Here is a 27,816-nt window from a genome sequence, read left to right as displayed (position 1 = left end):
TGAACTTTTGTGTTTTGGATTTTACATGCTCTCTACTATGACATTGGGCATCGGCCTTGGCAGACAACGTTGATGGCATTTAATCGTCTCGGCCATGACTAGTGGCAGCAGCTTCAGCACGAGGTGGAAGTGGATCTTGATCATACTTGCCTACCTGACCCTCCCCATGAGGGAGAAAATGCTCTGTTCCTGGACTTTCCTGGTAATGTATGATTGCCATCACCTGTGGTGAAACACCTTTCTTATCAATTAACTAGCTCACCACAGGTGATGGCAATCATACATTACTAGGAAAGTCCAGGAACAGAGCATTTTCTCCCTCATGGAGAGGGTCAGGTAGGCAAGTATGATCTTGATCTTTCCCTATTTTACCTTCCACATTTTTGTTCTCCATTTTTTAATGTGTGGAATTATATGCCAGTATCAATAGCAATGGCCTACTACTATATATACTGCACACAACTGAAATGCACCACACACAGGTATGGATGCATAGTATACTTGACAACACAGAGGTAGGTAGAGCAGTGGCCTACTGTACCGTACTGCTATATATTATATACTGGTGGTCAGCAAACTGTGCAAAACTGAAATGCACCACAGGTATGGATGGATAGTATACTTAACGACACAGAGGTAGGTAGAGCAGTGGCCTACTGTACCGTACTGCTATATATTATATACTGGTGGTCAGCAAAATTATGCACTGTACTCCTACTATATACTACAATCCAGCACAGATATGGAGCGTTTTTCAGGCAGAGAACGTATAATACTGGTGGTCACTGGTCAGCAAAACTCTGCACTGTACTCCTCCTATATAATACTGCTGGTCCCCAGTCCCCACAATAAAGCAGTGTGAGCACAGATACATACCTCCCAACTTTCCTACCCGGGGCAGCGGGACACTCGCGCGGCGAAGCCGCGCGCGCGCTCCCGAAAAGGGGGCGTGGCCTACGAAAAGGGGGCGTGGCTTCGCGGGAGGACCCGCGATCGCGAGTCACGCCCCCGTTTTCGTCACTGAGGGGGCATGCCCAGCGCTCTGTGAGCTGCTGGCATGCCTCCTCTCCCTCTGTCTGCACTGAATAGACGCTGTGCGCATGCGCACAGCGTCTATTCACCGCTGCTCTGCTAAGCAGGGCAGCGAGAGACAGAGCCTCCCAACTGACCCCCCCCACCGCGGGACACTGCGGCCCGCGGGTGGGACAGCGGGACAGTCCCCAAAAAACGGGACTGTCCCGCGAAAATCGGGACAGTTGGGAGGTATGCAGATATATGCAGCACACTGAGCACAGAAATGGAGCGTTTTTCAGGCAGAGAACGTATAATACTGGTGGTCACTGGTCAGCAAAACTCTACACTGTACTCCTCCTATATAATACTGCTGGTCCCCTGTCCCCACAATAAAGCAGTGTGAGCACAGATATATGCAGCACACTGAGCACAGGGGTGGTCTTCTGTATGCCGAATGTCGGGATCCCGGCGCACAGTATACCGGCGCCGGAATCCCGACACCCGGCATACCGACAACTATTCTCCCTTATGGGGGTCCACGACCCCCCTGGAGGGAGAATAAAATAGTGTGGCGCGCGTAGCGCGCCACCGTGCCCGCAGCGTGGCGAGTGCAGCGAGCCCGCAAGGGGCTCCTTTGCGCTCGCCACGCTGTCGGTATGCCGGCGGTCGGGCTCCCAGCGCTGGTATGTTGGGCGCCGGGAGCCCGAGCGCCGGCATACCGTACGACACCCGAGCACAGATATGGAGCGTTTTTCAGGCAGACAACGTATACTGGTGGTCACTGGTCAGCAAAACTCTGCACTGCACTCCTCTTATATAATACTGCTGGTCCCCAGTCCCCACAATAAAGCAGTGTGAGCACAGATATATGCAGCACACTGAGCACAGATATGGAGCGTTTTGCAGGCAGACAACGTATACTGGTGGTCACTGGTCAGCAAAACTCTGCACTGTACTCCTCCTATATAATACTGCTGGTCCCCAGTCCCCACAATAAAGCAGTGTGAGCACAGATATATGCAGCACACTGAGCACAGATATGGAGCGTTTTTAATACTGCTGGTCCCCAGAATAAAGATATTTGCACTGCAGCCCCCAGAAACAAAGTGAGAGGACGCCAGCCACGTCCTCTCACTATCATTTCCAATGCACGAGTGAAAAATGGCGACGACGCGCGGCTCCTTATATAGAATCCGAATCTCGCGAGAATCCGACAGCGGGATGATGACGTTCGGGCGCGCTCGAGTTAACCGAGTCTGCCTCGGGCCCGTGTAAAAAGGGTGAAGTTCGGGGGGGTTCGGATTCCGAGGAACCGAACCCGCTCATCACTACTTTTTACACATTGCGGCAGGCAGATTCCCCATTTTTACACATAGCGGCAAGCAGATTCCCCATTTTTACACATTGCAGCAGGCAGATTCCCCCTTTTTACACATTGCGGCAGGCAGATTCCCCATTTTTACACATAGCGGCAGTCAGATTCCCCATTTTTACACATAGCGGCAGGCAGTCCCAAGAAAGAAAGAAAGAAAGAAAGAAAGAAAGAAAGAAAGAAAGAAAGAAAGAAAGAAAGAAAGAAAGAAAGAAAGAAGAATTATACTTACCCTCTCCGCTGGCTCAGGCTCCTCGGTGCAGCTTGACGATTCCCGGGCAGTAGAGAAGGAGGAGGAGGGAGGTGGAGGAGGGAGCCGCAGCAGCGCTGTGTTATTGGTGGAGGCGCTGCTGCTGCTGCCCCTCTGCTTCACTATAGGCTGTTCTAGGAAGACAGCCTATAGGGAAGCAGAGGGGCAGCAGCAGCAGCGCCTCCACCAGTAACAAAGCGCTGCTGCGGCTCCCTCCTCCACCTCCCTCCTCCTCCTTCCCCCGTACCGCTGCTCCTCTCCTCTCCGGGCGGCTGTGCGCTGCGGGCAGCGGTTGCCCGCAGCGCACAGTTTGACTCATTACATGCTTTGAGTCCCTGGACAGAGGCGGGCCCCAGTGCAACGCACTGGTTGCACTGGCGGTAGTTCCGCCTCTGAATACAGGAATCATTTTTTACTTACACGTATAAATTGCATGTCCAGCTTTGTGTTCTTGTCCATTTGCTGCACAATCTCACCATGTAATGTCTGAAACTAGAACACAGAATTTACTTATTTTGAATCAATACAATTTGAATTACTACTTAAAAATCGAGCTGAAAATGTTGACTTTGACTGACTTTTAGATATCATGGGTACTACACAGTTTAAGGAATATTTTTTGTGTATTTTACTTCCCTAATTCAGTATCCTTTCAAATATGAAATACACATTTGCTTAATAAGCTGTATTTTAAGACAGGACCATGCACAACTTATTTTCAGTTTCTCTCCCAATGCTACACTGGTTTTTGCCATGTGTCTAGTTCTACTCATCTGCATGCAGTGCCTCTGGCAAAGACGGAGGATAGATTCAAGGTAATTTGCGTTTATGTTCATTAATGGTGACAGGTACAATCTGTGTTAAGCTGTTTACACACTGGAGAGACGGGCGTTTATTTCCACATTGGAACAAATTTCCTTGAGCCCTGATTGAGTGTACACACTGGTACAAGTTTAATGATGGATGGAATAAGCATGTTCCGTCCTCCATTAGCATAAACAAGGTTGCTAGTGATATTGCTATTATTGATGTGCAACACACTAGTGACCGCGGAAGCGCGCAATCACCAGTACACACTGGGGGTAATTCTGAGTTGATTGCAGCAGCAAGTTTGTTAGCAATTGGGCAAAACCATGTGCACTGCAGGGGGGGGGGGGGGGGGGGGCAGATATAACATTTACAGAGAGAGTTAGATTTGGGTGGGTTATTTTGTTTCTGTGCAGGGTAAATACTGGCTGCTTTTTTTTTACACTGCAATTTAGATTTTAGTTTGAATACACCTCACCCAAATATAACTCTCTCTGCACATGTTATATCTGCCCCTCCTGCAGTGCACATGGTTTTGCCCAACTGCTAACAAATTTGCTGCTGCGATCAACTCAGAATTAGTCCCACTGAGCGATGTAGGAGATTTGTCGTTACAAAATGGCAAATCGGCCCAACATTGCTCCAGTGTGTACCCAGCTTTAGAAAATGGTGGGGAGGTTTACAGCTTGAGACCTAAATATGTGCTATCCCAAATTCCTGCAGGATGCTGACTCTGCCAAAACGCAAGATCTGCAACATACAGTATATGCTGCAATGTTATTGTGTAAGTTACTCTCTCTAGTAGAATCTTTCTATTTTGTGCATTAATACATACTTGCCCACTCTCCTGAATTTCTCCTGAGTTTCAGGAATCTTTCCAAGACTCCCGAGAGAATAGTGCAATCGCATATTAACAGTCATCGTAGCCCAGTCCCCCTCCCCAATACCACAAATAAATGCATTCCACAGTGGGAGGCGGTACCACAATAATGTGATTCTCTGCACCATACCTCTCACCTCTACCTCTCTTTCCAAATCTCCTGGACATCCCAGAGCGCAGTGGTTGCTGGGATGCGTGCCCCTGTCCACCAGCTCCCACTGCTAGGGAGATGGGACAGACCTAGCTAGAATGGGGTAAGTATGGTGCAGGATGGAGAAGGGAAAGATGGGGAGCAGAACAGAGCAGCAGTTAGTGGGTTCGGAGCAGCACATACGGGTCTATTCATGAAGCAGTGAAAAGTGTGGGGAAGTGAGCCAGTGGAGAAGTTGCCCATGGCGACCAATCAGCATTGAAGTAACATTTATAATTTGCATATAATAAAATTATACAGAGCAGCTGATTGGGTGCCATGAGCATGGACCACACTTTTCATTGCTTCATGAATAGACCCCATAGAGAGAGGACAGAGTGCGGGGGCGGGACAGGGTGAAGCGGGGGACTCACTGAGGTGCGTACGCTAGGCCCCTTTACTAGTGATTTCAGAGCAGGAATAAGTGAAACTGCTCCTGTAGCTAAAATGGTATCCGGTCTGTAGATCTACAATAAAAAGGTCTACAGTCAATAGGTCGACCACTAATGGTTGACATGTATTACGTCGACAGGGTCAAAAGGTTGACATGGTCAAAAAGTTGACTATCAAGGTCGACAGGGTCAAAAGGTCGGCAGTCAAAATATTGACAGGGTCAAAAGGTCGACAGGGTCAAAAGGTCTACACATTTTTGTTTTTGTTTTAAAAACATTTTTACAACTTTTGCTGCATTTACTATCCATGTCACAAACTATTAGCTTTAGTAACCTTGCGGCGAGCGAAGTGGAGCGGAGGGTGCTATCGAGCCCGAAGCATGGCGAGCGAATGCATTTCATCAAACTGACTATCCATGTCACAAACTATCGCAATTAGTAACCTTATGGCGAGTGAAGTTGAGCGGAGCGACTCACTGCGCCCGAAGCGTGGCGAGCGAACATATTTCAACAAATTTGGGGGGACATTTTTTTAAAACACAAAATAACACCCAAAAGTTTCTTTTAGTGTGCCAACTTTTTTTTTTTTTTATTCTTTATTTCTGTATGGTCAAACATAGTGGTTAAGCAACACACTGAAGAAAAAGAAAAACGGTCAAAAGAAACCAATGTCCAACAAAAACCATAATTTTTTGGAATGAACAAGAACAGTCAAAAGGAAACATTGGTAATAAAATATCAAATGTAGCGGGGGAGGGGGGAAGAGGGATAGATAAGGGGGGTGGGGGGAAAAGGGGGTAACCACGGTGCAATCAGATATCAGTAGGCACATTGAGAACTAGTAAATGAGAAGAGATGGAGAAGAAGTAGTAGTAGCCGCCCATGAGTCAAGAAGAGGAGGGAGGGGGCGGTGATCTACGCTCTACAAGGAGCCAGGGAGCCCATACCTGCTCAAAAGCGTGACCCCGATCATGGAGGTAATATGTAATCCGCTCCATTGATGCGATATGCCAAATTTTGGCTTTAAGAGAAGGGGGAGAATGATTCTTCCAATTGAGAGCAATCAGCGACTTCACCACAGTTAGAATGTGCGTGGTCAATATTTTGGAGAATTTATCAAGGACCGGAGGAGGATAACACAGCAAGAAGATCCAGGGATCTTTCAGCACGGGAGATTCCAGAAGGGAGTTCAGGAGGGAATGGACTAGGTTCCAGAAGGGAACAATGATTGGGCAGGTCCACCATATATGGAGCATAGTGCCTCTACATCCACAATTCCTCTAACAGTTTGGGGAGGAAGACGGGAAAAATGTATTGAGTTTATCAGGGGTATAGTACCAACGATAGTAGATCTTGTATGCCGTCTCTTTGAAGGCAGTTGCAATAGAGCTCCTAGCTATCCCCAGTCTCATGTCGTCCCAATCCTCGTCCTCCGGGGGGGGGTCCAAGATCACGCTCCCAAGCGAGTTCGTGGGACCTGGAAGAGGGAAGGGTAGAATCTAGTAGGAGGGAATAAAGTTGGGATATTAAGCCTTTGGAGAGGTGGGAGTTTATACATATATTTTCAAAGGGGGTGAGGTCACGGCGTAAGGCAGAAGAGGACAAGGAACATAAAAAGTGACGAATTTGTAGAAATTGGAAGGGATTAAGTGTATGTGAAGGGGTCTTCTGTTGGAGATCAGATAGGGATAACCGTTAGCCCCTATCGGCAAAATCAACTGGGAATTTAAAGCCCAGGAGTGTCCATACACGGAACCTCGTAATCGAGAATCCAGGAGGAAACAGAGGATTTTGCCAAATAGGGGTCAAGGGTGAGGGAGTGAAGGTAAGATTCATCTTCAGAGCGTGGGAGTCCCAAATTTTAAGATTAAATTTAATAGTGGGGAGTTGTTTGGACATTGGGGGCCGGGAAGTGGAGGATAAACCCCACAAGGGGGTCAGGTCTGGAAGGTGAACATAAGCTGATTCAATATCCAACCAGGAGACAGAACCAGAGGGAGCGTAAGAGGTGACAGTATGAGAAAAATGGGAGGCCAGATAATAGAGTTTGATATCGGGGAGACGCCTACTTCCGGCGGAGGTCGGTCTTTTCAGAGTGTTGGCAGTAATATGGGGTGGGCCTGTGATTCCAAATAAAACGAACAAGGGCTTTCTGGACGTTATGAAGAAAGGAAACAGGGACAGCCACAGGAAGCGTCTGAAAAAGATAGAGCCATTTGGGGACTATATTCATTTTAACCGCTATAATCCTACCCAGCCACTAAATGAACAGACTATTCCAGGACGTTAAATCAGTTTGAGTTTTGGTGAGGAGAGCTGGAAAATTTTCATGAAAGAGGGAGTCGTAGCGAGAGGTCAAATAAATCCCCAAATATTTGATCTTTGTAGGCTGCCATCCAAAGTTGAAGGTGGCGCGAAGGGATTCTGCTTCCCGTGGGGGTACATGGAGCAGCATAGCCTCTGATCTAGAGTAATTGATTTTGTAGCCCGAAATAAGACTGTAAGATTGGAGGACAGAAAATAAATTTGGGAGCGAAATAAGCATCTGAGTCAAGGAAAGTAGGATGTCATCCGCAAAGAGAGAGATTTTAGGATTGGTATGGGCCACGCGTATTCCATGTATACCCTGATGAGACCTAATTTGTGAGGCAAGTGGCTCAATAATAAGGGCAAATATTAATGGGGGTAGAGGTGATCCCTGACGTGTACCATTAGAGATGTGGACCGGGTCAGATGGGACGCCATTGATTAAGACCGTATCGGAAGGGGCGGAGTATAGTGCCAGGCCACCAGTGAGAAAGACACCAGACAGGCCATAGGCCTCCAGAGCGGCTCTCAGGAACCTCCAGGAGATCCGACTGAAAGTTTTTTCTGCATCCAAGGAGAGCATGATCGTAGGGGACCCCCTGGAGTTCGAGATATGGATAAGATCGATAGCACGCCTGGTGTTGTCCCTCGCCTGACGGCCCGGAATAAACCCCACTTGGTAATAGTGAACGAGAGAAGGGAGATATGGGTTCAGGCGGTTGGCCAAGATTTTAGCAAATATTTTTAAGTCCAAGTTCAGGAGGGAGATAGGTCGATAGGTAGCACAGTTAAGGGCATCCTTGCCCTCCTTAGGGATCACCACAATTCTTGCCTCTAACATCTCGGGAGGAAAAGAGTTGCCATGGATAATCTTATTAAACAGGGACTGTAGGTGGGGGGAGTGAAGGTCAGAAATTTTTTTTATAGTACAAAGCCGTAAACCCATCCGGGCCAGGAGATTTGCCAATTTTTTTGCGCGAGAACAGTCTGGCCAATTTCTTCCACCGAAATCTCACTATTAAGATGATCCTTGGCATCCTGAGGAAGTTTAGGCAAACTAGAAGCAGAGAGAAAGTGAGATCAGGTCAGAGTGGGACGGGGAAGACGGAGCAGTCGGAGGGGATGGTAGATTGTACAATCCATCGTAGTAGGATTGGAAGGCGGCCCTAATGGCAACAGGTTCATGGACTAAATGATTGCAGGGGTCCCTAATAGAGATAATATTTTTTTTGGCCCTAGCGGATCGGAGTCGTGCAGCCAGGATTTTGTCTGCTTTATCCCCCTTCTCATAGAAAGACTGGCGAAGCCATTTAAGACGTTTGGCCACTCGGCTGGAGAGAAGGAGATCAAGTTCCGCTTTAACTTTACGGAGTTCAGACAAAATAGCCTGGTCAGAAGATGCCTTATGTGTTAGGCGCCGGGGTCCGCTCGGCCGTGCGGCCCGGCGCCTAGCAACCAGGGACGCCGTGCGCGTTCAGCCGCCGGCTCCCTGGCAACGCTAAGACGCCGGGCGCACGGAGCCGCTCTGACCTTAGCAACGGGGACGCCACGTTCAGCCGCGTTCCCCGTTGCTGGGTCTATTCTCATTACCCTGATTATGTGCTGGCCGTGCAGCATGCAAGCTGCACGGCATTTCTATTTGATTGTCCTGTCTGGATCTTGATTGGAGGGTGCCTGAATAAAGGCACCCTCAGGACTTCTTACAGACGCCGGTGATAGCTTCCTGTTTGCTTGTGTCTGCTGCAGAGAGTTCCCAGTCCCGGTCCTTTTGGTTGTTCCTGTCCTCAGAGATCCTGTACTCGGAAGTTACCATCTGTTCCTGGAGTCTGACCGAGCACCTTTAACATCTGGTGGTGTCGTGAGTCGCGGCGCAGCCGTGTGTTGCGGCTTGTCCGCTTCTGTTTATTATTTTGTTTAATTGTGTTCTGGAGCTTTGCGGAGGATTCCGCTTCCACAGATCCACTCTGGTGTCCGGCGGTGCCGGATAGGAGTGTCGGATCAGTGGATCTTTGGTTGTCCTTTTTCCTGGCGGCTAGTCCGCACATACCTTTTGATTTAGTTAGTTAGCTTGTAACCCCTGGCCTGGTTGCTTAGTCAGAGGGCCCCTTGTTATCACCCTGTCTCGGACTTCCCCTTGTCTCCCTTTAAGACCTGCGGGGGCATCGGGGTTGGGCAGACATAATCCGCCCTTCGAATGCGGCTGCCATGGGCTCAAGCAACCATAGTCTCGCAGGGGATTTCTGATTACACGGGCGAGACAACGGAGTTAGGGCGCCAGGGGTTACTAGGCTATCCAGCTCCCACAACCAGCTTGTTTTCCTGTACTCAGATCCCTGCCATAAGATCTCCTCCGGTCTGGAGTACAGGAATCATAACATTATCACCGGCCAACAAAAGAAAAGATTAAACTTACAGTAAATTTTTTCACTTTTTAGTTGGGAGATTTTTTGTCGGCCTTATGAATCCCACCGGTGTTGGGCCAAACCCTGGCCAGCTTCTTGTTAGTCAGATTCAGGAACTTACTCAGATGGTTCAGGATCTGTCCCTCCGGGTGAGGTCACAGGAAGATCTGTTACGGACTTCCCCGAGGGTCATCCCTGAACCAAAAATGCATCTGCCTGACCGTTTTTCTGGGGATAGAAAACAGTTTTTTAATTTTAAAGAATCTTGCAAACTGTATTTTCGTTTAAGACCAGTTACCTCAGGTACAGAGGCTCAGCGGGTTGGGATTATTATTTCTCTACTTCAGGGGGATCCTCAGACCTGGGCTTTTGGTTTAAAGACAGACGATCCGGCCTTATCGTCTGTAGACGCCTTTTTAAAATCTTTAGGGCTATTGTATGACGACCCTGATAGAGAGGCGTCCGCAGAAAGTCAGTTGCATGCTCTTAGACAGGGTAGGAATCCCGCAGAGAATTATTGTACGGAGTTTCGCCGTTGGTCGAACGACTGTGGCTGGAATGACCCAGCCCTGCGCAGTCAGTTTCGCCTCGGCTTATCTGAATCTATAAAAGACAGTCTCCTCCAGTATCCCGCTCCTGAGACCCTCGATAACCTCATGGAGCTATCTATTAAAATAGATCGTCGGCTCAGAGAGCGGAGGGCTGAAAAAGGGGCATCTGTCGGGTCCTCTCCCTGGGTTCCTTCCATTCCTGTAGACATAGAGGAGCCTATGCAGATTGGTCTCTCCAAATTGTCTCCGGAAGAAAGAACCAGGAGGCAAAATTATGGTCTGTGTTTATACTGCGGAGGTAAGGGACATTTTGCCCGTAGTTGTCCAAACAAGTTGGGAAACTTCCTGACCAAGTGAGTTGTGAGGGGGTTCACTTTGGTCTGCAGCTCATCTCCTCAAATAATTCACTGTTGGTTCCTGCTAAAGTTTCCTATGGCAGCCTCTGTTCCTCGGTCTCTGCTTTTGTGGACAGTGGAGCTGCAGGAAACTTTATGGATTTAACATGGGCCAAGGCCTTAGGTATTCCTCAGCTAACCTTGGGTAGGTGTATCACCATGCATGGTTTAGATGGGAGTCCTTTATCCAATGGGGTTATTTCTCTATGTACACCTCCTGTTTTGCTCTCGGTGGGAGCTCTGCATTCTGAAAAAATTGAGTTTTTCCTTACCCATTGTCCAGCAGTTCCTGTGGTTCTGGGTCATCCTTGGCTGGCCTTTCATAATCCCATCATTAATTGGCAGTCTGGGGAGATCCTACAATGGGGTACCATCTGTGATAAAGAATGTATTACGCTTCCTATCCGAGTAGCTGCCGCCAGTTCCGCACATATTCCTGGGGAATACCAGGATTTTGTTGATGTGTTTTCCAAGGGCAATGCGGATATTTTGCCTCCCCATAGGCCTTATGATTGTGCCATTGAGTTAATTCCTGGTGCCACGTTGCCTAAAGGAAGGTTATATGCATTGTCTGGTCCTGAAACGGTGGCCATGAATGAGTATGTGAAAGAAAGCCTTGGGAAAGGGTTTATCAGGCCATCTAAATCCCCTTTAAGTGCAGGTTTCTTCTTCGTAGAGAAGAAGGATGGTTCACTCAGACCCTGCATTGACTTTAGAGCTTTGAATAAGATCTCAGTAAAGAATACTTACCCTCTGCCGCTGATCTCTGTCCTCTTTGATCAGCTACGTTCGGCTGTTATTTTTTCTAAGATTGATCTTAGAGGAGCATATAACCTCATCAGAATCAGGTCAGGGGATGAGTGGAAAACGGCATTTAGTACTCAGTCGGGCCACTATGAGTATCTGGTCATGCCATTCGGCCTATCTAACGCTCCGGCAGTTTTCCAGGATCTCATTAATGATGTGCTCCGTGAGTTTCTGGGAAGATTCGTCGTGGTCTATTTAGACGATATTTTGATATATTCTGACTCCGTGGAACAACATGTTACCCAGGTGCGTCAGATGCTAAAGAGATTACGTGAAAATCACTTATATGCCAAGCTGGAGAAGTGTGAATTTCATGTCACGGAAGTATCCTTTTTAGGGTACATTATTTCCCCTCGGGGATTCCGAATGGAACCAAAAAAGCTCCAAGCCATCCTTAGTTGGGCGCAACCCACCAATTTAAAAGCAATTCAGCGCTTTTTAGGGTTTGCAAACTACTATAGAAGATTTATTCACTCTTTCTCTGACCTAGTTGCTCCCATTGTGGCACTTACTAAGAAGGGAGCAGATCCTACCAATTGGTCATGTGAAGCGGAGTTATCTTTTCAGGCCTTGAAACAAGCCTTTGTCTCAGCCCCTGTCCTTAGACATCCCAACCCAGAATTACCTTTCATTGTTGAGGTGGATGCCTCGGAGGTTGGAGTAGGGGCTATCCTTTCTCAGAAGGATCCAGATTCCCTTGAGTTACATCCTTGTGCCTTTATGTCCAGGAAATTCTCATCTGCAGAATCCAACTACGATGTTGGTAACCGGGAATTGCTGGCTATTAAATGGGCTTTCGAGGAGTGGAGACATTGGCTTGAAGGAGCTACCCACACAATTTCAGTTTTGACTGATCACAAAAATCTTCAATACATTGAATCGGCTAAACGACTGAATGCCCGACAGGCTCGTTGGGCTTTATTTTTTACTCGTTTCAAATTCATTATCACCTTCAGACCAGGTTCCAAGAATACCAAGGCAGATGCCCTGTCACGCAGTTTCCTTCCGGTTCAAGACAACAGTCCTGTTACTCCCATGCTTCCGCCTTCAGTCATTCAGGCAGGTCTCACACAGGATGTATTTTCCCAATTAAAACTGCTTCAACATCAAGCTCCGGGAAATACTCCTGCTAGTCGTCTTTTTGTTCCTGAGTTTTTGAGAGCAACTGTTTTGGCGGAATTTCATGATAGCAAAGTTGCAGGGCATCCGGGAATCGCTAAGACTTTGGAATTAGTATCCCGCTCAGTATGGTGGCCTGGTCTTTCCAAAGACATTAAAGAGTTTGTTTTTTCGTGTCAGGTCTGTGCACAGCATAAAGTTCCCCGTTCTTTGCCTATTGGTCAACTTATGCCCTTGAAAGTTCCTCTTAGGCCATGGTCGCATATCTCCATGGATTTTGTGGTGGATCTCCCTCTGTCAGCCGGATGCCGAGTCATATGGGTGGTAGTGGACCGTTTTAGCAAGATGGCCCATTTTATTGCTCTTCCCCGATTGCCATCTGCCCAGGGATTGGCAGTCTTGTTCCTCCGTCATGTTTTCAGACTCCATGGGTTACCCACTGATATTGTTTCTGACAGGGGTCCACAATTCATTGCGCAATTTTGGAGGTCTTTTTGTGCTTCGTTAAAAATGAAATTATCTTTAACCTCCGGCTATCATCCACAATCCAATGGACAGACTGAGCGAGTTAACCAATCTCTAAAACAATATTTGCGTTTGTACTCGGCCAAACTCCAAAATGACTGGTCTGAGTTTCTTCCATTGGCGGAGTTTGCTTATAATAATGCCTGTCATTCCTCCACCAATGTGTCTCCATTTTTTGCAGTTTTTGGTTTCCACCCCAGAGCTAATTCATTTTTTCAACATTCCTCTGTCTCCTCTCTGGCCCTGACCTCTCATCTTAAACTTATTTGGAAAAAAGTGCACCTGGCTCTCAGAAAAGCAGCTTTCCGGGAAAAAAAATTTTCTGACAGGCTCCGGCGGCCGTGCACTTTTAAAGTAGGAGACAGGGTGTGGTTGTCGACTCGCAACATCAAACTTCGACAAACCTCAGCCAGATTGGGTCCTAGATTTATTGGACCATTTCTCATTATCAAAAAAGTCAATCCAGTTGCTTTCCGGTTACGTTTACCAAAAACTTTACGGATCGGAAATACCTTCCATTGCTCATTGCTTAAACCATATGTTTCGTCCAGCATATTTCCTCGTAAAAAATCTCAGGGGAGATCACCAGTTAATGTACAGGGTCAGCATGAGTTCTTGGTTGAGAAGGTTCTCGATTCCAAGTTGTCCCGGGGTCGGCTTTATTTTTTGGTGCATTGGAGAGGTTATGGGCCAGAGGAAAGGTCGTGGGTCCTGGATGAAGACCTTCATGCCCCAAAGCTCAAAAAAGCATTTTTTCGTGAATTTCCTCGGAAACCTGGCTTTAGGGGTTCCTTGACCCCTCCTCAAGGGGGGGGTACTGTTAGGCGCCGGGGTCCGCTCGGCCGTGCGGCCCGGCGCCTAGCAACCAGGGACGCCGTGCGCGTTCAGCCGCCGGCTCCCTGGCAACGCTAAGACGCCGGGCGCACGGAGCCGCTCTGACCTTAGCAACGGGGACGCCACGTTCAGCCGCGTTCCCCGTTGCTGGGTCTATTCTCATTACCCTGATTATGTGCTGGCCGTGCAGCATGCAAGCTGCACGGCATTTCTATTTGATTGTCCTGTCTGGATCTTGATTGGAGGGTGCCTGAATAAAGGCACCCTCAGGACTTCTTACAGACGCCGGTGATAGCTTCCTGTTTGCTTGTGTCTGCTGCAGAGAGTTCCCAGTCCCGGTCCTTTTGGTTGTTCCTGTCCTCAGAGATCCTGTACTCGGAAGTTACCATCTGTTCCTGGAGTCTGACCGAGCACCTTTAACATCTGGTGGTGTCGTGAGTCGCGGCGCAGCCGTGTGTTGCGGCTTGTCCGCTTCTGTTTATTATTTTGTTTAATTGTGTTCTGGAGCTTTGCGGAGGATTCCGCTTCCACAGATCCACTCTGGTGTCCGGCGGTGCCGGATAGGAGTGTCGGATCAGTGGATCTTTGGTTGTCCTTTTTCCTGGCGGCTAGTCCGCACATACCTTTTGATTTAGTTAGTTAGCTTGTAACCCCTGGCCTGGTTGCTTAGTCAGAGGGCCCCTTGTTATCACCCTGTCTCGGACTTCCCCTTGTCTCCCTTTAAGACCTGCGGGGGCATCGGGGTTGGGCAGACATAATCCGCCCTTCGAACGCGGCTGCCATGGGCTCAAGCAACCATAGTCTCGCAGGGGATTTCTGATTACACGGGCGAGACAACGGAGTTAGGGCGCCAGGGGTTACTAGGCTATCCAGCTCCCACAACCAGCTTGTTTTCCTGTACTCAGATCCCTGCCATAAGATCTCCTCCGGTCTGGAGTACAGGAATCATAACATTATGCTGAGCTTCAAGGGTATGGAGTTTAATAGAAAGTTTATTAAACTGAGTAAGAGACTGTATTTTGGCCTTAGAGGCCAGGCTAATGATGTGTCCCCGGAGAACCGCCTTATGTGCTAACCAAAGAGTGGATCTAGAAATGTCTGGGGAGTCATTCAAGGCAAAGTAGTTAGAAAGCTTGTCTTGAAGATGAGACCGAATCTCCGGGTTGTGGAGCAGGGAGTCATTAAGATGCCATGTCATGGGACGAGGGCGAGAGAGTAGGCTGGAGAGGTCACAAGATATAGGGGCATGGTCAGACCAGATGAGTGGATAAATATGGGCGGAATGGAGATTCAAGGCAAATTCGTGTCTGAGCAGGATCATATCAATGCGAGAGTAGGAATTATGGGGTGAAGAATAAAAAGTGTAGTCACGCGCAGAGGGGTCTTTTATACTCCAAGAGTCGTAGAGGAGCTGGGACTTCATGAGACGGAGGAGGGCCCTAGAGCGGAGAGAGTCTGACGAGGAGGCAGAGGGCAGAGATGGAGAGTGGTCCAAGGCAGGGTTTAAAACGGAGTTAAAATCCCCTGCGAGTATGAGTTCTCCCTGGCAGACTTGAGTAAGGAGGGTATCCAATTTGGCAAAAAACAACTCCTGATGTTGGTTAGGGGCGTATATGTTGGCTAGGGTGCATATTTTGTTGTTAAGTTTCCCCACCAAAATAAGGAATCGGCCCTCCTTGTCGACTTGGGAATCGATAAGCTCAAAAGTGAGGTGGCGGGCAATCAGGATCGCGACTCCCCGTTTTTTGGCCGTATGGTCACACACATAGAAAGAGTCAGGGTATGGTTTACAGTGGAGTGTAGGATGGGACTTATGTAGGAAATGAGTCTCCTGGAGAAAGACCAAATCGCCCTTATGGAGCCTAAGAGACGCAAAGAGCTTTCCTCGCTTCTGGGGGCTATTTAGCCCCTTCACATTAAAAGAAAGGACCCGGAGACCCATGGGCAAACAGCGGAGAAACAGGCAGGAAAGAAAAATTATAGAACTGTAGAAGTAGCGTAAGGAAGTGGAAAAGAAGAAAAGGGAGATGGAAAGCATAAGACAGTGTGGTCAAGAAGAAGGGAGGAAGGGAGGGAAATCGGAAGGAAGGGAGGTGTAGGTGGTCATCTGGCAGTGGAGGCCAGGACCGGTGATTCTGACAAGGGGAAGGGGTACTAGGTGTCAGAAAGGCACCTAGGTCAGCTAAGGGGCTAAGAGCCCCAAGGGGGCGCAGCAAGGCGTCCAGGCGGTGCTTCACAGAGTGCGTAGTGAGACAGCCCCCCCCGAAGAACCTGAGGGAAAAAGCTAGAAAAAAGACAAGATCGAAGTGCAGATGGAGCACTATTACTTGAGAAAAAGATAAGAAAAGTAAAAGAAAACATAGAAGTAACAGAATATCACAGTGCAATAAAAGTTAGTAACATAGTTGAAAATCAGCTAAGGGTTCGGGAAACCAGAACATGGGAGATCTAAAGTTAAACTACTCCCCAGCTAGGGAGTACGACTGGTGTAGGTCGACATAAATGAGGATACAAGGTAACAAATCAGAAAATAAGAAGTTAACTCAAGGTACTGGAGGCGGAGCTGGGGAGGCCGCGGAAGCTGGAACCGTAAACCACTCCAAACGGGTAGACGGAGATGGCTTCCGCTGTGTCCTTGGAGGTAGGCGTGTAGCAGAAGGGTCTTGGTCATCGGTGTGGATGCCTAGCCTGGATAACAGCGATTGGGCCTCAGATGGCTTTCTGGCCGGGAGTAGTTTTCCTTGATGCCATACCAGGATGCGGAAGGGGAAGCCCCAGCGGTACTTAATGTTATGTTGGGAGAGCAGGGAAGTGATGGGCTTAAAGTCTCTACATTTGGCCAGGGTGAGCGGGAATAGGTCTTGGAAAATCTGTAGGGGGACATTCTGGAAGGAAATAGATCCCAGACGCCGGACTTCTCTCATAATGGCCTCCTTTGCTGTGAAATAATGCATCCTGAGAAAAACGTCCCGAGGTTGGGAAGAATCTTAGGTGCGAGGTAGGAGGGCTCGGTGAGCGCGGTCCAAAAGGAGATGATCCTCAGGAGTGGTAGGGGACAGCTGGGTAAAGAGGTGTTTGAGGTAAAGATCAAGGTGGGCCATTTCAATCTCCTCAGGAATACCCCGAATCCTCAGGTTATTTCTCCTTGCCCTATTGTCCTGATCTTCAGACTCCTCCTGCAGTTGGGCAACATCTTGACGGATCTGTTGGAAGTCGGTCTCAACTGACTGTTGGAACGTCACCACCTCCTCCACCCGCCTTTCAAGTTGATCAGTTCTGGAGCCAATTTCCGCAATATCGGAATTCAGGGAAAGGAGAGCTTGAATAGAGGTCTTCACATCTCTGACCTCCTTAAGGAGGGAGAGAAAGTCCCGGTGGGTGAGGGGTGTGAGATCATCGTCTTCAGGGTCGGAGTCAGAGAGAGCGTGAGAGGGTTCAGATGTGTCGGATCTACTCTTGGCCGGGGGGGGGGGGGTTTAGTAAGAAAAGGTGTGAGGTCAGACCCCTGTGATTTTTTTACCACCTCTAGGCATCTTGAGCGGATGGAGATGGGGCCGTTGACAAGATAGGAGGGAGAAAGGGTGCTCCAGAAGTTTAGCTCAGGACCAGGGGGGGTAGGGTAGCAAGATTAAGGATTAGTCATGAGGGGGCCAGGAGAGAGCCGTGGGTGAGAAAGGGCCAGGGAACCTCGGGTCAGTAAAGGAGCCACGTGGGTTGAGGAGATAGGCAGGGCTGAGCATAAGCACTGGTGGAGGCCACGCAGCCCGGTATAGGGGGGCCTACCCACCAGGAGAGGGAGCCAGATAGCAAGGGGACAGCGGCTGCGAGGGGCGCCAAGGTGCTCCTTGAATCTACACCCCTGTCCAGGGCCAACAGATGGAGTAGCTCCACAGGGTGAGGTCCGGTCACGGACCGGCCAGTGACCGGGACACCCCCAAGGTCAGAGAGCAGTGGGGCAGCAGGAAGGAGTTGTTGGTTGTGGGAGCCCAGGCTGTAGCAGCAGAAGGGCTTCCAGGGAGCACCAGGGCAGATAGGGCGATGGGGGTAGTAGAGGGCTCCTGGGACCAAAAGACCAGGGCCAATGCGGTTGTTCAGGCCCTCAGCAACTATACAGAGCGCGCCCGAGGGGTCCACGGCATATACACCGACAGCCCGAGGCCCAGATCACCAGGTAGCGGGAGGGTCACCAGAGCGACCAGTGCAGCTTGGAGGGAGCGGTGTGGAAGGCTCCAGGGGGCTCACAGGGTAAAACGGAGGGAGTGGGGAGAACAGAGAAGAGCGGGGTGGCGGGAGCGTGCAGGCCGCACGTCTCTTCCAGAACTCACCTCTGAGTTGCTGCAGCAGGCTTCAGACCAGGGTGCGAGAGCAGGGATAAGCCCGGGGGACAGTGTTCCCCTGCCGTGTGCCGCGATGTCTCCAGTCTGCGTCTTCCCCCACAAAGATGGCTGCCGTGCACACGGAGCGTCCGTCGCGGTTTAGCCCACAGTGCAGAGTCCCGTCGCCTCTCTCCGCAGTCGTGCAGGGTCAGCGGGAGCCGGGTGATGGGCTAATGTAGCGGGATAGAAGGCAGAACCCTGCGGCAACCACGGCAGCGGGACTTCCGGCCGCGGGGAGTAAGCAAGGCCCCAGCTTGAGAGTGGTGGGTCGGCCGCAACCCACAGGAGCTGGGAAACCGGCTCCCCGATTCCACAGCACGAAACCACCAACGCCTAATGTGTCCCAGTACCGGAGACCAAGCAATGGGGTACGTAAGCAGGGGCAAGACCTGTGTATGGGCTGTGTAGTAAGGCCGACTTTTTAACCCTGTCAACCTTTTGACTGCCGACCTAATGACTGTCTATTTTTTTTTATGTCTATCTTCAGTATCAGAACCAGCTAAAACCTATAGATAAAGTGGCAGTGCCCAATGCTACACCACAAATCTGAGCTTGCAATACATAATAAATGATAGATTCCTAGATTTATAAATAAACTCATAGATAGGCAGCATTAGTTTACTAACACAATTTTTATTAAATCTGTGAAAACTCTTTTTTTAAGATTTCTTACCACTACATTTATTCCAGCACTTGCTGTTCGGCAACTATCAGCCATCTGGATGAGAACCTCACCTGAAATTTTAATAGGGAGATAATTAAAATTGTAAATAAGTTATTTAGAGGGTGATTTACAAAGCGTTATGAAGGTTTTATGTGCAGTGTGAAAGCTAACTAATGGGCCCTACACACTGGCAGATAACACTGAACGATATGAACGTTCATATCGTTCAGTGTGTAGGCACCAACGATGAACGATGCATGGCCCCGCGCTCGTTCATCGTTGGTGCCGTGCCCCGTCGCTTATGCATGCAGGCCAATATGGACAATCTCGTCCATATTAGCGTGCAGTGCTATGGAGCTGGGTGATGGGGGGAGTGAAGAAACTTCACTTCCCCTGTCACCTCCCCCCACCGCCGGGTTGCCCGCCGGCCGTATCGACCATCGGGCAGATCGGCAGTGGGACGACAAGTGTGTAGGGCCCATAATAGGCCCTACACACTGGGAGATATAACTGAACGATATGAACGTTCTCGTTCATTAATGAACGAGAACGCGTTCATATCGTTCAGTGTGTAGGCACCAATGATGCACGATGCGTGGCCCCGTGCTCGTTCATCATTGGTGCCTGTCGCTTATGCATGCAGACCAATATGGACAATCTCGTCCATATTAGCATGCACTGCTATGGAGCCGAGTGACGGAGGGAGTGAAGAACCTTCACTCCCCCATCACTAACCCCCCCACGCACCGCCGGGTCAGCCGTCGGCCGTATACGCCGTCGGGTAACTCGGCGATGGGTCGGGTAATGTGTAGGGACCTTTAAGGCAAATCCGCATATGAAATCAACTTTTGAATCCCCATACCTACACCACAATAGAAGAAATGTAATACATGGAAGGTAGAGAAACTATGGCAAGTTTTAAGCGGCAGTTTGCCAAAACAGCATGGCAAACTGACATTCATTTTAAGAATAAAAGAAAAGGTCGAGACATGCGAGATTACTGAAATGTTTGTGCAATCTTGTTAGAAAGGTAATAAATAAAACAACTTCCATTTTCTACAAGCCCAGTGCTATTATGCATTGGGCCCAGGGAAGGTCTTATAAAATTGGTCGAGCTGGGACTTTGACTGAGTTGTTCTGTGTAGGTAATTGGCTAGAAGCGGGTTGTCACATGTCAGCGGTGCCTCCAGATGGGATGATTGCTTTCTGGATCCACCACTAACTTGCAGCTTGATTTTGCCTTGTAAATAATTGCAGCTTTTAAAAAAAATGGTCATACTCGCACACAAATCCTGCAGGAGCGGGCTCCAGTCCTACTAGCACCCTGAGCGAGAAAATTTAAAGTGCTTCCCCCACACTTTCCTCTTAATGCACGCACTCCTCGGAAAGTGGGCGTGGCCTCACAATTTTATATTGATATCAAACTATAAATATATAATCACACACACCCCTCTACACATGCACACTCAATTAGCAGCTTTACACACAATGCCCACAGTAGTGCTCCTTACACATAATGTGCTCCTGGAAGAAACTGTTTTGTCTTTTCTAATCTCCCTTTGGAAATTGTATAGCTTTGATCTACAAAATATTCCAGGAGCAGCACCAATATAATACTGTATTTGATTTGATAAAACAGTTCAGCATATTGGATTCACATGTCATTATAATAGACATTCTTGATAGCCTCACCAGTGCAGACTCATCCTCTTCTTTTTACCAACTTCAGTATAGTGCCAGATACAGATATGACCAAAGTATAGTGCCCGATACACATATGCCCCCCAGTATAGTGCCAGACACACATATGCCCCAAGTATAGTGCCAGATACACATATGCCCCCAGTATAGTGCCAGATACATATATGACCACAATGCCAGATACACATATGCACCCATAGTGCCAGATACACATATGCCCCCACAGTGCCAGGTACACATGTGCTCCCAGTATAGTCAGAAAAAGTGGGATTGGTTAGGGATGCCGCACAGGATAGTGGGTGATATAGTGCTGATTGGTACTGTTGGTCTCAGAGAAAACCTACTTTTCAGACTATGTCTAACATTTATCACTGACTATCAATTGTATATTAGCAGAGTAGCTGTATTTTTGATTGTCAGTGGTGTTCCCATGGGTTATTGGACATAATTCAATATGCAAGAGAAGAGAAAAAGAAGTAACCTAGGTTGGAGACTCAGAGACCATGAATTCATGAAAAGTATTAAAACATAACTTTTATTAATTTCTTCTTAATAATATGGCACAAAATACAGATGTGTCCACATACATCTTTGCTATATCCCGCCATGTATGGAACACTTTTGCATGCCATAGACTTGGAGACTTAGCCATACCTTGTGATTTTTCTTAATTTTCTTTTTTAATATTTTTTATTATGGCAAACCAAAAATTTTAAATTCATCCACTCACTGCTCGTGAAAACCAGCTTAGTCGTGTTTTGCATGTTGTGTGAAATTGACCAAAATAGCAAAGATGTAAGTGGACACATATGTAAACCCCTATGGGGAAATCAATATTTATATAGAAAACCCTCTGAACACAGAGATCATAATAAATAATGGCATAGATGCACATAATATATGTTAGAGACCATGAAGGGTGGTCCTTCCTTTAAAGTGGTACAAGAGGGAACCTACAACACCCAGTATTCCCAGGTGGTCACCCAGCTTGGTACTTGCCAGGCCCAACACTGTATTGCTTCCAAGACTGGACAAGGTTGGGCATGTACTGTGTGGTATGGTAGTAGGTTCACCTCAGTCACCACAGACAGGATGGCACTATTGCCTAGGAGGTAGGCTCAAAAAGAGAAGCATTTGAGTGATCATCATTCACCTATCCGTCACCCAATTGTTAGGGTATGTATAGGATTTAAATCATCTGGTCACTCAAGACTATATGTTCAAAGGAGACCAAATTAGTAAGTACTGATCTCTGTTCTTAGATAGAGGTATGAGGCATAGGTACCTACCTCACTGTTGGTGAGGTGATTGGTCACAATTTCTTGTATATTGAATGGATTTGAATAGGAGCTGTATCGGTAGTGCCCACACCCTTCTGCTGTTCTCTCGTCTTGCCAAGAAAGAGGTACAGATGGGTCCATGTTTATCTTGAACTTTAATAGGATTAACTGAGACTGGGCAGTTGGACTTAATACCTTGCTGTAATGACTTAATCCCCTGCTGTTTTGTTCTCTTTATTGTATTGCAGCTGAGAACAATAGATGAAGGGTTTATGTTAATAAACCATGTTGTGACTAGGCGCAGCAAACTAGCCAAGATAACCGTGGACCCATCTGTATAGGACAAGGAATGAGAGAGGGTATGGCACCATTTACAGTTTGAAGAAAGAAAAGGGAGACGTATCAAGTGCTTTGTGGCAAAGGGAATCTCCCTGATGCGAAACACTCACAGTGCAAAGAAAAAATCCCCCCCCCCGCTCGCTTATAGCACAATATTGTCATTTATAAAGGACAGGAAAACAAAGTAACTGAACAAACAACAGAATGTCCTGGATGTATTTATAAGGACCTGCTCAATGTTGTGTGGAAATATGTTTTACAAACTGTCACCCCTTATATGTTTTCTAAGTTGTCCATATGCCCCCAGTATAGTGCCAGATACACATATGCCCACAATGCCAGATATACATATGCCCCCAGTGCCAGATACATATATGCCCCTAGTATCATGTCAGATAGACATATGACCCCAGTATAGTGCCAGATACACATATGCCCCCAGTATAGTGCCAGATACACATATGCCCCCTGTGCCAGATACACATATGCCCCCCAGCACCAGATACACATATGACCCCAGTATAGTGCCAGATACACATATGCCCCCAGTGCCAGATATACATATGCCTCCAGTGCCAGATACACAGATGCTCTCCAGTACCAGATACACATATGCCCCCAGTAGCTCTGCTCACTGCTGCTGGGCTCTGCTGGCTGCCGCAAACTCCTCTCCTGTTGTCACCACTGCCGGGCTCCTCTTCTTCTGTCACTGCCACTGGGCACCACTGACGCTGCCTGCTGCCGGGCTCCTCTGCTGCAGCCGCTGTGGCCGAGGGGAGGAGAGCACAGCACGTGTCTCTCCTGACCCTCACTCCGGTCTCATGCGGTGACCAGTTCACTGGCGCCTGACTTGAGTAGTCTGATGGGCGAGCTGATGGCCGCCATTAGGAGATCTAGCCAGCACTGATTCCCGCACCTCTGGAACTTGGAGGCTATTACATTTAGCCAATGGGGTCTATTCAGGGAGCAGAGAAAAGCCCTTTATATATTCTTTTTACAGCTACCTCCTATCCATGAAATGGGTTACCATGCAGAAATGCCACTGAATAGGGGCTGCAGCAATGCAGCCCAAGCTTTGATTTTCTATTTTCTTTCTCTTGTCTTTTTTGAGCATTTAACGCCTGACAGTCCAAGGGACGTTACAGCCAGACCAATTACGGCTGCAGCCTGGGTAGCTAAAGCTATAGACACATGGACTAACAAGCTTGAACACAGTTTCACATCTGAGCTTACCACAGAACAATTGTCTCTAAATGCCAATATAGGGATGCAGCTTATTACATTGGTGAAGCGGCTTTGGATTCAGTTTTGTTATCAGCCAAAGCTTCTGCTGTTTCCATTGCAGCACGCCCACATAGTGTGTGGAAGGCGGATTCAGATGCCAAAAAGGCCCTGAAAGCTCTGCCATGCATGGGCGATTTCCTATTTGGATCGGAACTGGACAAAATTGCTTGCTTACCTTTGGCTTCTTCAGTGCTGCCTAAGAATTTCGGTCCATTCATCCAAGGCCTCCAAATCCAAAACCAAGTAAGCGGATGTTTAACTAAATGTTTTGACTAGATGTTTAACTACCAAGCCAGAGGATAAACCCTCAGCCTGATGGGATGGGCCTCCCCCTGAGGGACCCTAGGGTGGGAGGCCGACTTCTTCAGTTTGCCCATAACTGGCATCAGACCACAACAGATGCCTGGGTCCAAGAAGTGGTCTGACAGGGGTACACTCTCTCATTCCTAAAGCACCCCTCCAGACAATGCTTTCCTACTATTCCCCGACAGATACTGGCAAAGCTCAGACGCTGAAGGGTGTAGTTCACTCCTTACTATAGTCGGGTGTCATTATCCCGGTCCCCTTGTCTCAACAGGGCCAAGGGTTCTATTCTAAACTCTTTTTGGCTCAGAAACCAAATGGGTCCTATCATCCCATCCTGAATTTAAAGTTGCTGAACAAATACCTCAAGGAACCCAAGTTCCGCATGGAAAACATTCGCTCTATTGTCCTAGCTATGCAACCTGGGGATTATATGGTCTCCCTGGATATCCAGGATGCGTACCTACATGTACCCAGAGCACACTGTCATCATCACTATCTCCAATTTGCTGTTCTGCATCATCATTTCCAATTTCAGTCCCTACCCTTCAACCTGTCCACAGCTCCCAGGGTATTCACTAAGATCATAGTGGTGATGGCGACCCATCTCCGGTGAAAGGGAATTCGAATACTCCCTTACCTAGACAACTTACTACAATCCCAGGTGGTGTTGTAACATCACTTACAGTTGACAATATCATTCCTGCAAAATCACGAATGGCTGATCAACTGGGCCAAATCCTCACTCATCCCGTCTCAAAGGCTGCTCCACGTCAGTGCACTTCCTCAGGACAAGGAAGTGGGCGATGGATTTAATGAAGATTCCATTCGCACAGCCGATCACAAGGAGATTGACAGGAAGAGGGTGATTATGGGTGTCAACTGACCGTTTTCAGGGAGTGTTTGGAAAAAACACAGGCGTGTCCAGGTGTTTGAATGGCGGGTGTCTGACGTCAATTCTGGGACCAAATAGACTGAAGTGATTGCAAGTGCTGAGTAAGTCCAGAGCTACTCAGAAACTGCAAAAAAAAATTCATCCCACTCGGCTGCACACGCGTTGGCACACTTGCAAAGCGACAACACACTCCCCCGTGGGCGGCGACTATGCTTTTGCACGGCTGCTAAAAGTAGCTAGCGAGCGATCAACTTGGAATGACCCCCATTGTGTCAGTTCCTCTCAAATTCATATAATTTATTGAGATGGATATGCCACTGAAGTATATTCTAGTATATCAGAAATAATCACTGCCAAACGTTCTCAGACTTTGCTGTCAATGCTACCAGTAATATCATATGAATGCAGTTCTATATAAGCCTTATATTGGCATGTATTAACACTGCAGACTGTGCTACTGCTGTCCGAACTCGCTGCTCTATATATGCTACAGCAGTGTATATGCTCTATTAGATTGCTGCTGTTGAGAGTATCAGCCTATTTGTATAGTGGTATTTAAATTTATACCGTCTGCATGTAATGTGTTGTTATGTTGACACTCGGTTCCGTAGGTTTACAGGTGGTGCCTTATGATGCTCACGCAATTACCTACTGCCCAGCAGTCTTTTAGTCTCCTACAGCCAAACACTTTGCCTATAGCAGCCGCCTTTCCAGGGTGAATTAGGTCCTCCCCATACTCAGATGCCCCCCAGGTTTTATGTATATACAAGATGACTATCGGAGGCTGGGTAGGAGTAAATGCAGTACGGTGAGACGTCACCTGACACAGACTGAGGGATATATGAGAAATGCATGTATGTGCAACAATTCACAGGTTGGAATATAAACAAAATAAATCCCTATACACATGCAACAATGCATAAGATGTAATAAGTAACTTAATAAATATTAAAGCAACAATGCCTAAAGATGTTATAAGCAAGTAGACTGTAAATATATGTAACAATGCACATGGTGGATACAATAAAGAAATGCAGGCAAGATTGGGCCTGTGTAGAAACTCCACACCAAAACCTGAACACAAGGCTCGCCGGATAAAATCAGGAAGTCAGTCAGACAGGGTCTCGGAATCACAGGCTTGACAGGTTCTCACAGGAATTGACAGATTCTCACTAGAGCAGGAACTCTCACCAGCGATTTGGGAGAGGCCAGCAAGGGAATATAAATGGTGCTAGCACCAATCAGAATCCAGCAGTCTCATTATTAAAACACTGTGCAGCTGCCCTGCTGCACGTATCTATAGAATTTAAGCAACGGGGAATGCCTTCTGCTTCTGGCATCCCCGTTGCCAAGGAATGTGGTGGCCCCTAGTGCCCAGCACCTGCCTGTTGCTAGGCGCCGGGCAGGGACCAGGAGACCTTGCGCACAGCATCCACCTGTTGCTAGGCACCGGGCAGGGGTCAGTGTGAGGTGTGGCATCCCAGCTCCCAAGCAACGGCTGGGACGCACAGCTCCCGGCGCTAACATGTGTTTGAATTGAACAAAAATTGTCTTCATGGCATTATATGGTTGTTCTAATTATTCCAGCTGTGTGATAATATAAAACTCTAAATATGTGCTTATATCTTAAACAGGGAGTAAGTGTTATCTCATATCCAGTGCATTAATGTAGCTTTCATAGTCCTTGTATGTTAAATATATAGGGGGAACACTGCACTATCAATGCAGTGAATATGTATGGGTGTTGCTAAGGAAGTACTCTATGAGCATAGCTATATATATAACCTGAGCAGTTGGCAGTGGTCTTTGAAGGTTAATAGTACTCAAATATTCCTCAGAAATTAGAAATAGCTGCTCTTTGGATTTTATTAACTGGACCTAACAGACCTTTGTCCACAGTGTAACCATCTACATTTGGAAATGCATACAATAAAATAAACTGTATTGAAACATTGTTGCCATAATCAAGTTGTTACAGAGCATCACAAAATGTATCCTGTAATATATCCTGTGCAATGCACTATGTATTGTCTGCTCTGCACTTGATCTCAATAGTATATTTCACTTGAACAGCGCTTCATTTATGTAGAATGGTCATAGATGATTATATGTATGTATTTTACACATATATGGAGCCCTATCAGTGTCCCATTACCCTGAAAGTGTGCTCCACTGTTTAACGCAGTATGAACAAAATAGAGATTATTTACATGCATAATTAATTACACATATGAATACAGTGTGAATCGCCAATGCGCGTTTCACAGATCATTTTCTCAGGGCTCTTTTCCCATTCCCTTTTCCCACTAAAAATTCTCAGTCAACAGAATGTACACATCGGAGAGTGGTTTCTACATCCAGATGTCTTTCAACTTCTGGTACACAAATGGGATTGTCACGATCCGGGTATCTGGACGCCATTTCTTACCCATCAGATGCCTCCTAAGGCTGGCTCAGCGCTCCAGGACCGGATCCCATCTGTTATCCTAATGTTCACATTCCTGCATCCTCTCCTGTCTCTCTGAGACGCTGTCACAGTAACGCCTTATTACATCTGGCATGGCGTCTCCCGCGGCCTCCGCCGCCGTCCCTGAGCTTCTGCATGCAGAGTGTCAGAGTGGCGATTACGTCAGCCGCGGCCTCCGCTGTGTCCGCGTGGTTGGATGTGCACTTGTCAGCCTGGCGTCTCCTGTCTCCAGTGGCCGGCGCCACCATTACTGTTTTCATTACCACATGGATTACAAACCAAACTTCCCTCCAAGTGTCTGCATGGGCGCAGCCATCTTGGATTCTGTCAGCTGATCATTTTCTCCAATCTGTTGTCAGTATTGTTAATCTGCATAATTGCCTAGCCAATCCCTTCCTTGCTGCAGGTATAAATACACTGTGCCTGAGCAAGGAAGGCGTCAGTGCTTTGGTTGTCAAACCTAGTTCCTGTTTGTCTCTCTCCTGTGATTGTCTTCCAGGTTCCAGCTCCTGTCTCAAGACTTCCACCATAGAGACCCGCACCAGCATTCCACCTGCGGTGTAGCCTGACTCTCCAATCCATTGTGGATTCATCTGTTTCCAGCTACAACATTACCTGCTTCCAGCTCAGCTTCCAGCAGAGTACAGCTTCCCTTAAAGGGC

At 47.8% G+C, this 27,816-nt stretch overlaps 1 protein-coding gene and 1 pseudogene across 1 annotated transcript in view; both read right to left on the bottom strand.

Annotated features, from left to right (window-relative positions):
* BAIAP2L2 (BAR/IMD domain containing adaptor protein 2 like 2) overlaps positions 1–27,816 on the bottom strand; it is a 216,787-nt gene that overhangs the window by 60,657 nt on the left and 128,314 nt on the right. The window contains exons 4-5 of the mRNA XM_063941534.1: positions 18,895–18,956; positions 3,057–3,128 (exon numbers count right to left, since the gene is read on the bottom strand). Of these exons, the coding sequence (XP_063797604.1) occupies positions 3,057–3,128; positions 18,895–18,956 (134 nt within the window). The remainder of the gene's footprint in view (positions 1–3,056; positions 3,129–18,894; positions 18,957–27,816) is intronic.
* On the bottom strand, positions 21,537–21,655 carry LOC134964852 (5S ribosomal RNA; annotated as a pseudogene).

The sequence above is a fragment of the Pseudophryne corroboree genome, chromosome 9, assembly GCF_028390025.1.
Source record: "Pseudophryne corroboree isolate aPseCor3 chromosome 9, aPseCor3.hap2, whole genome shotgun sequence".
NCBI lineage: Eukaryota > Metazoa > Chordata > Amphibia > Anura > Myobatrachidae > Pseudophryne > Pseudophryne corroboree.
The sequence above is the reverse complement of the archived record's forward strand: the minus strand, read 5'-3'. Positions and strand labels throughout refer to the sequence as shown.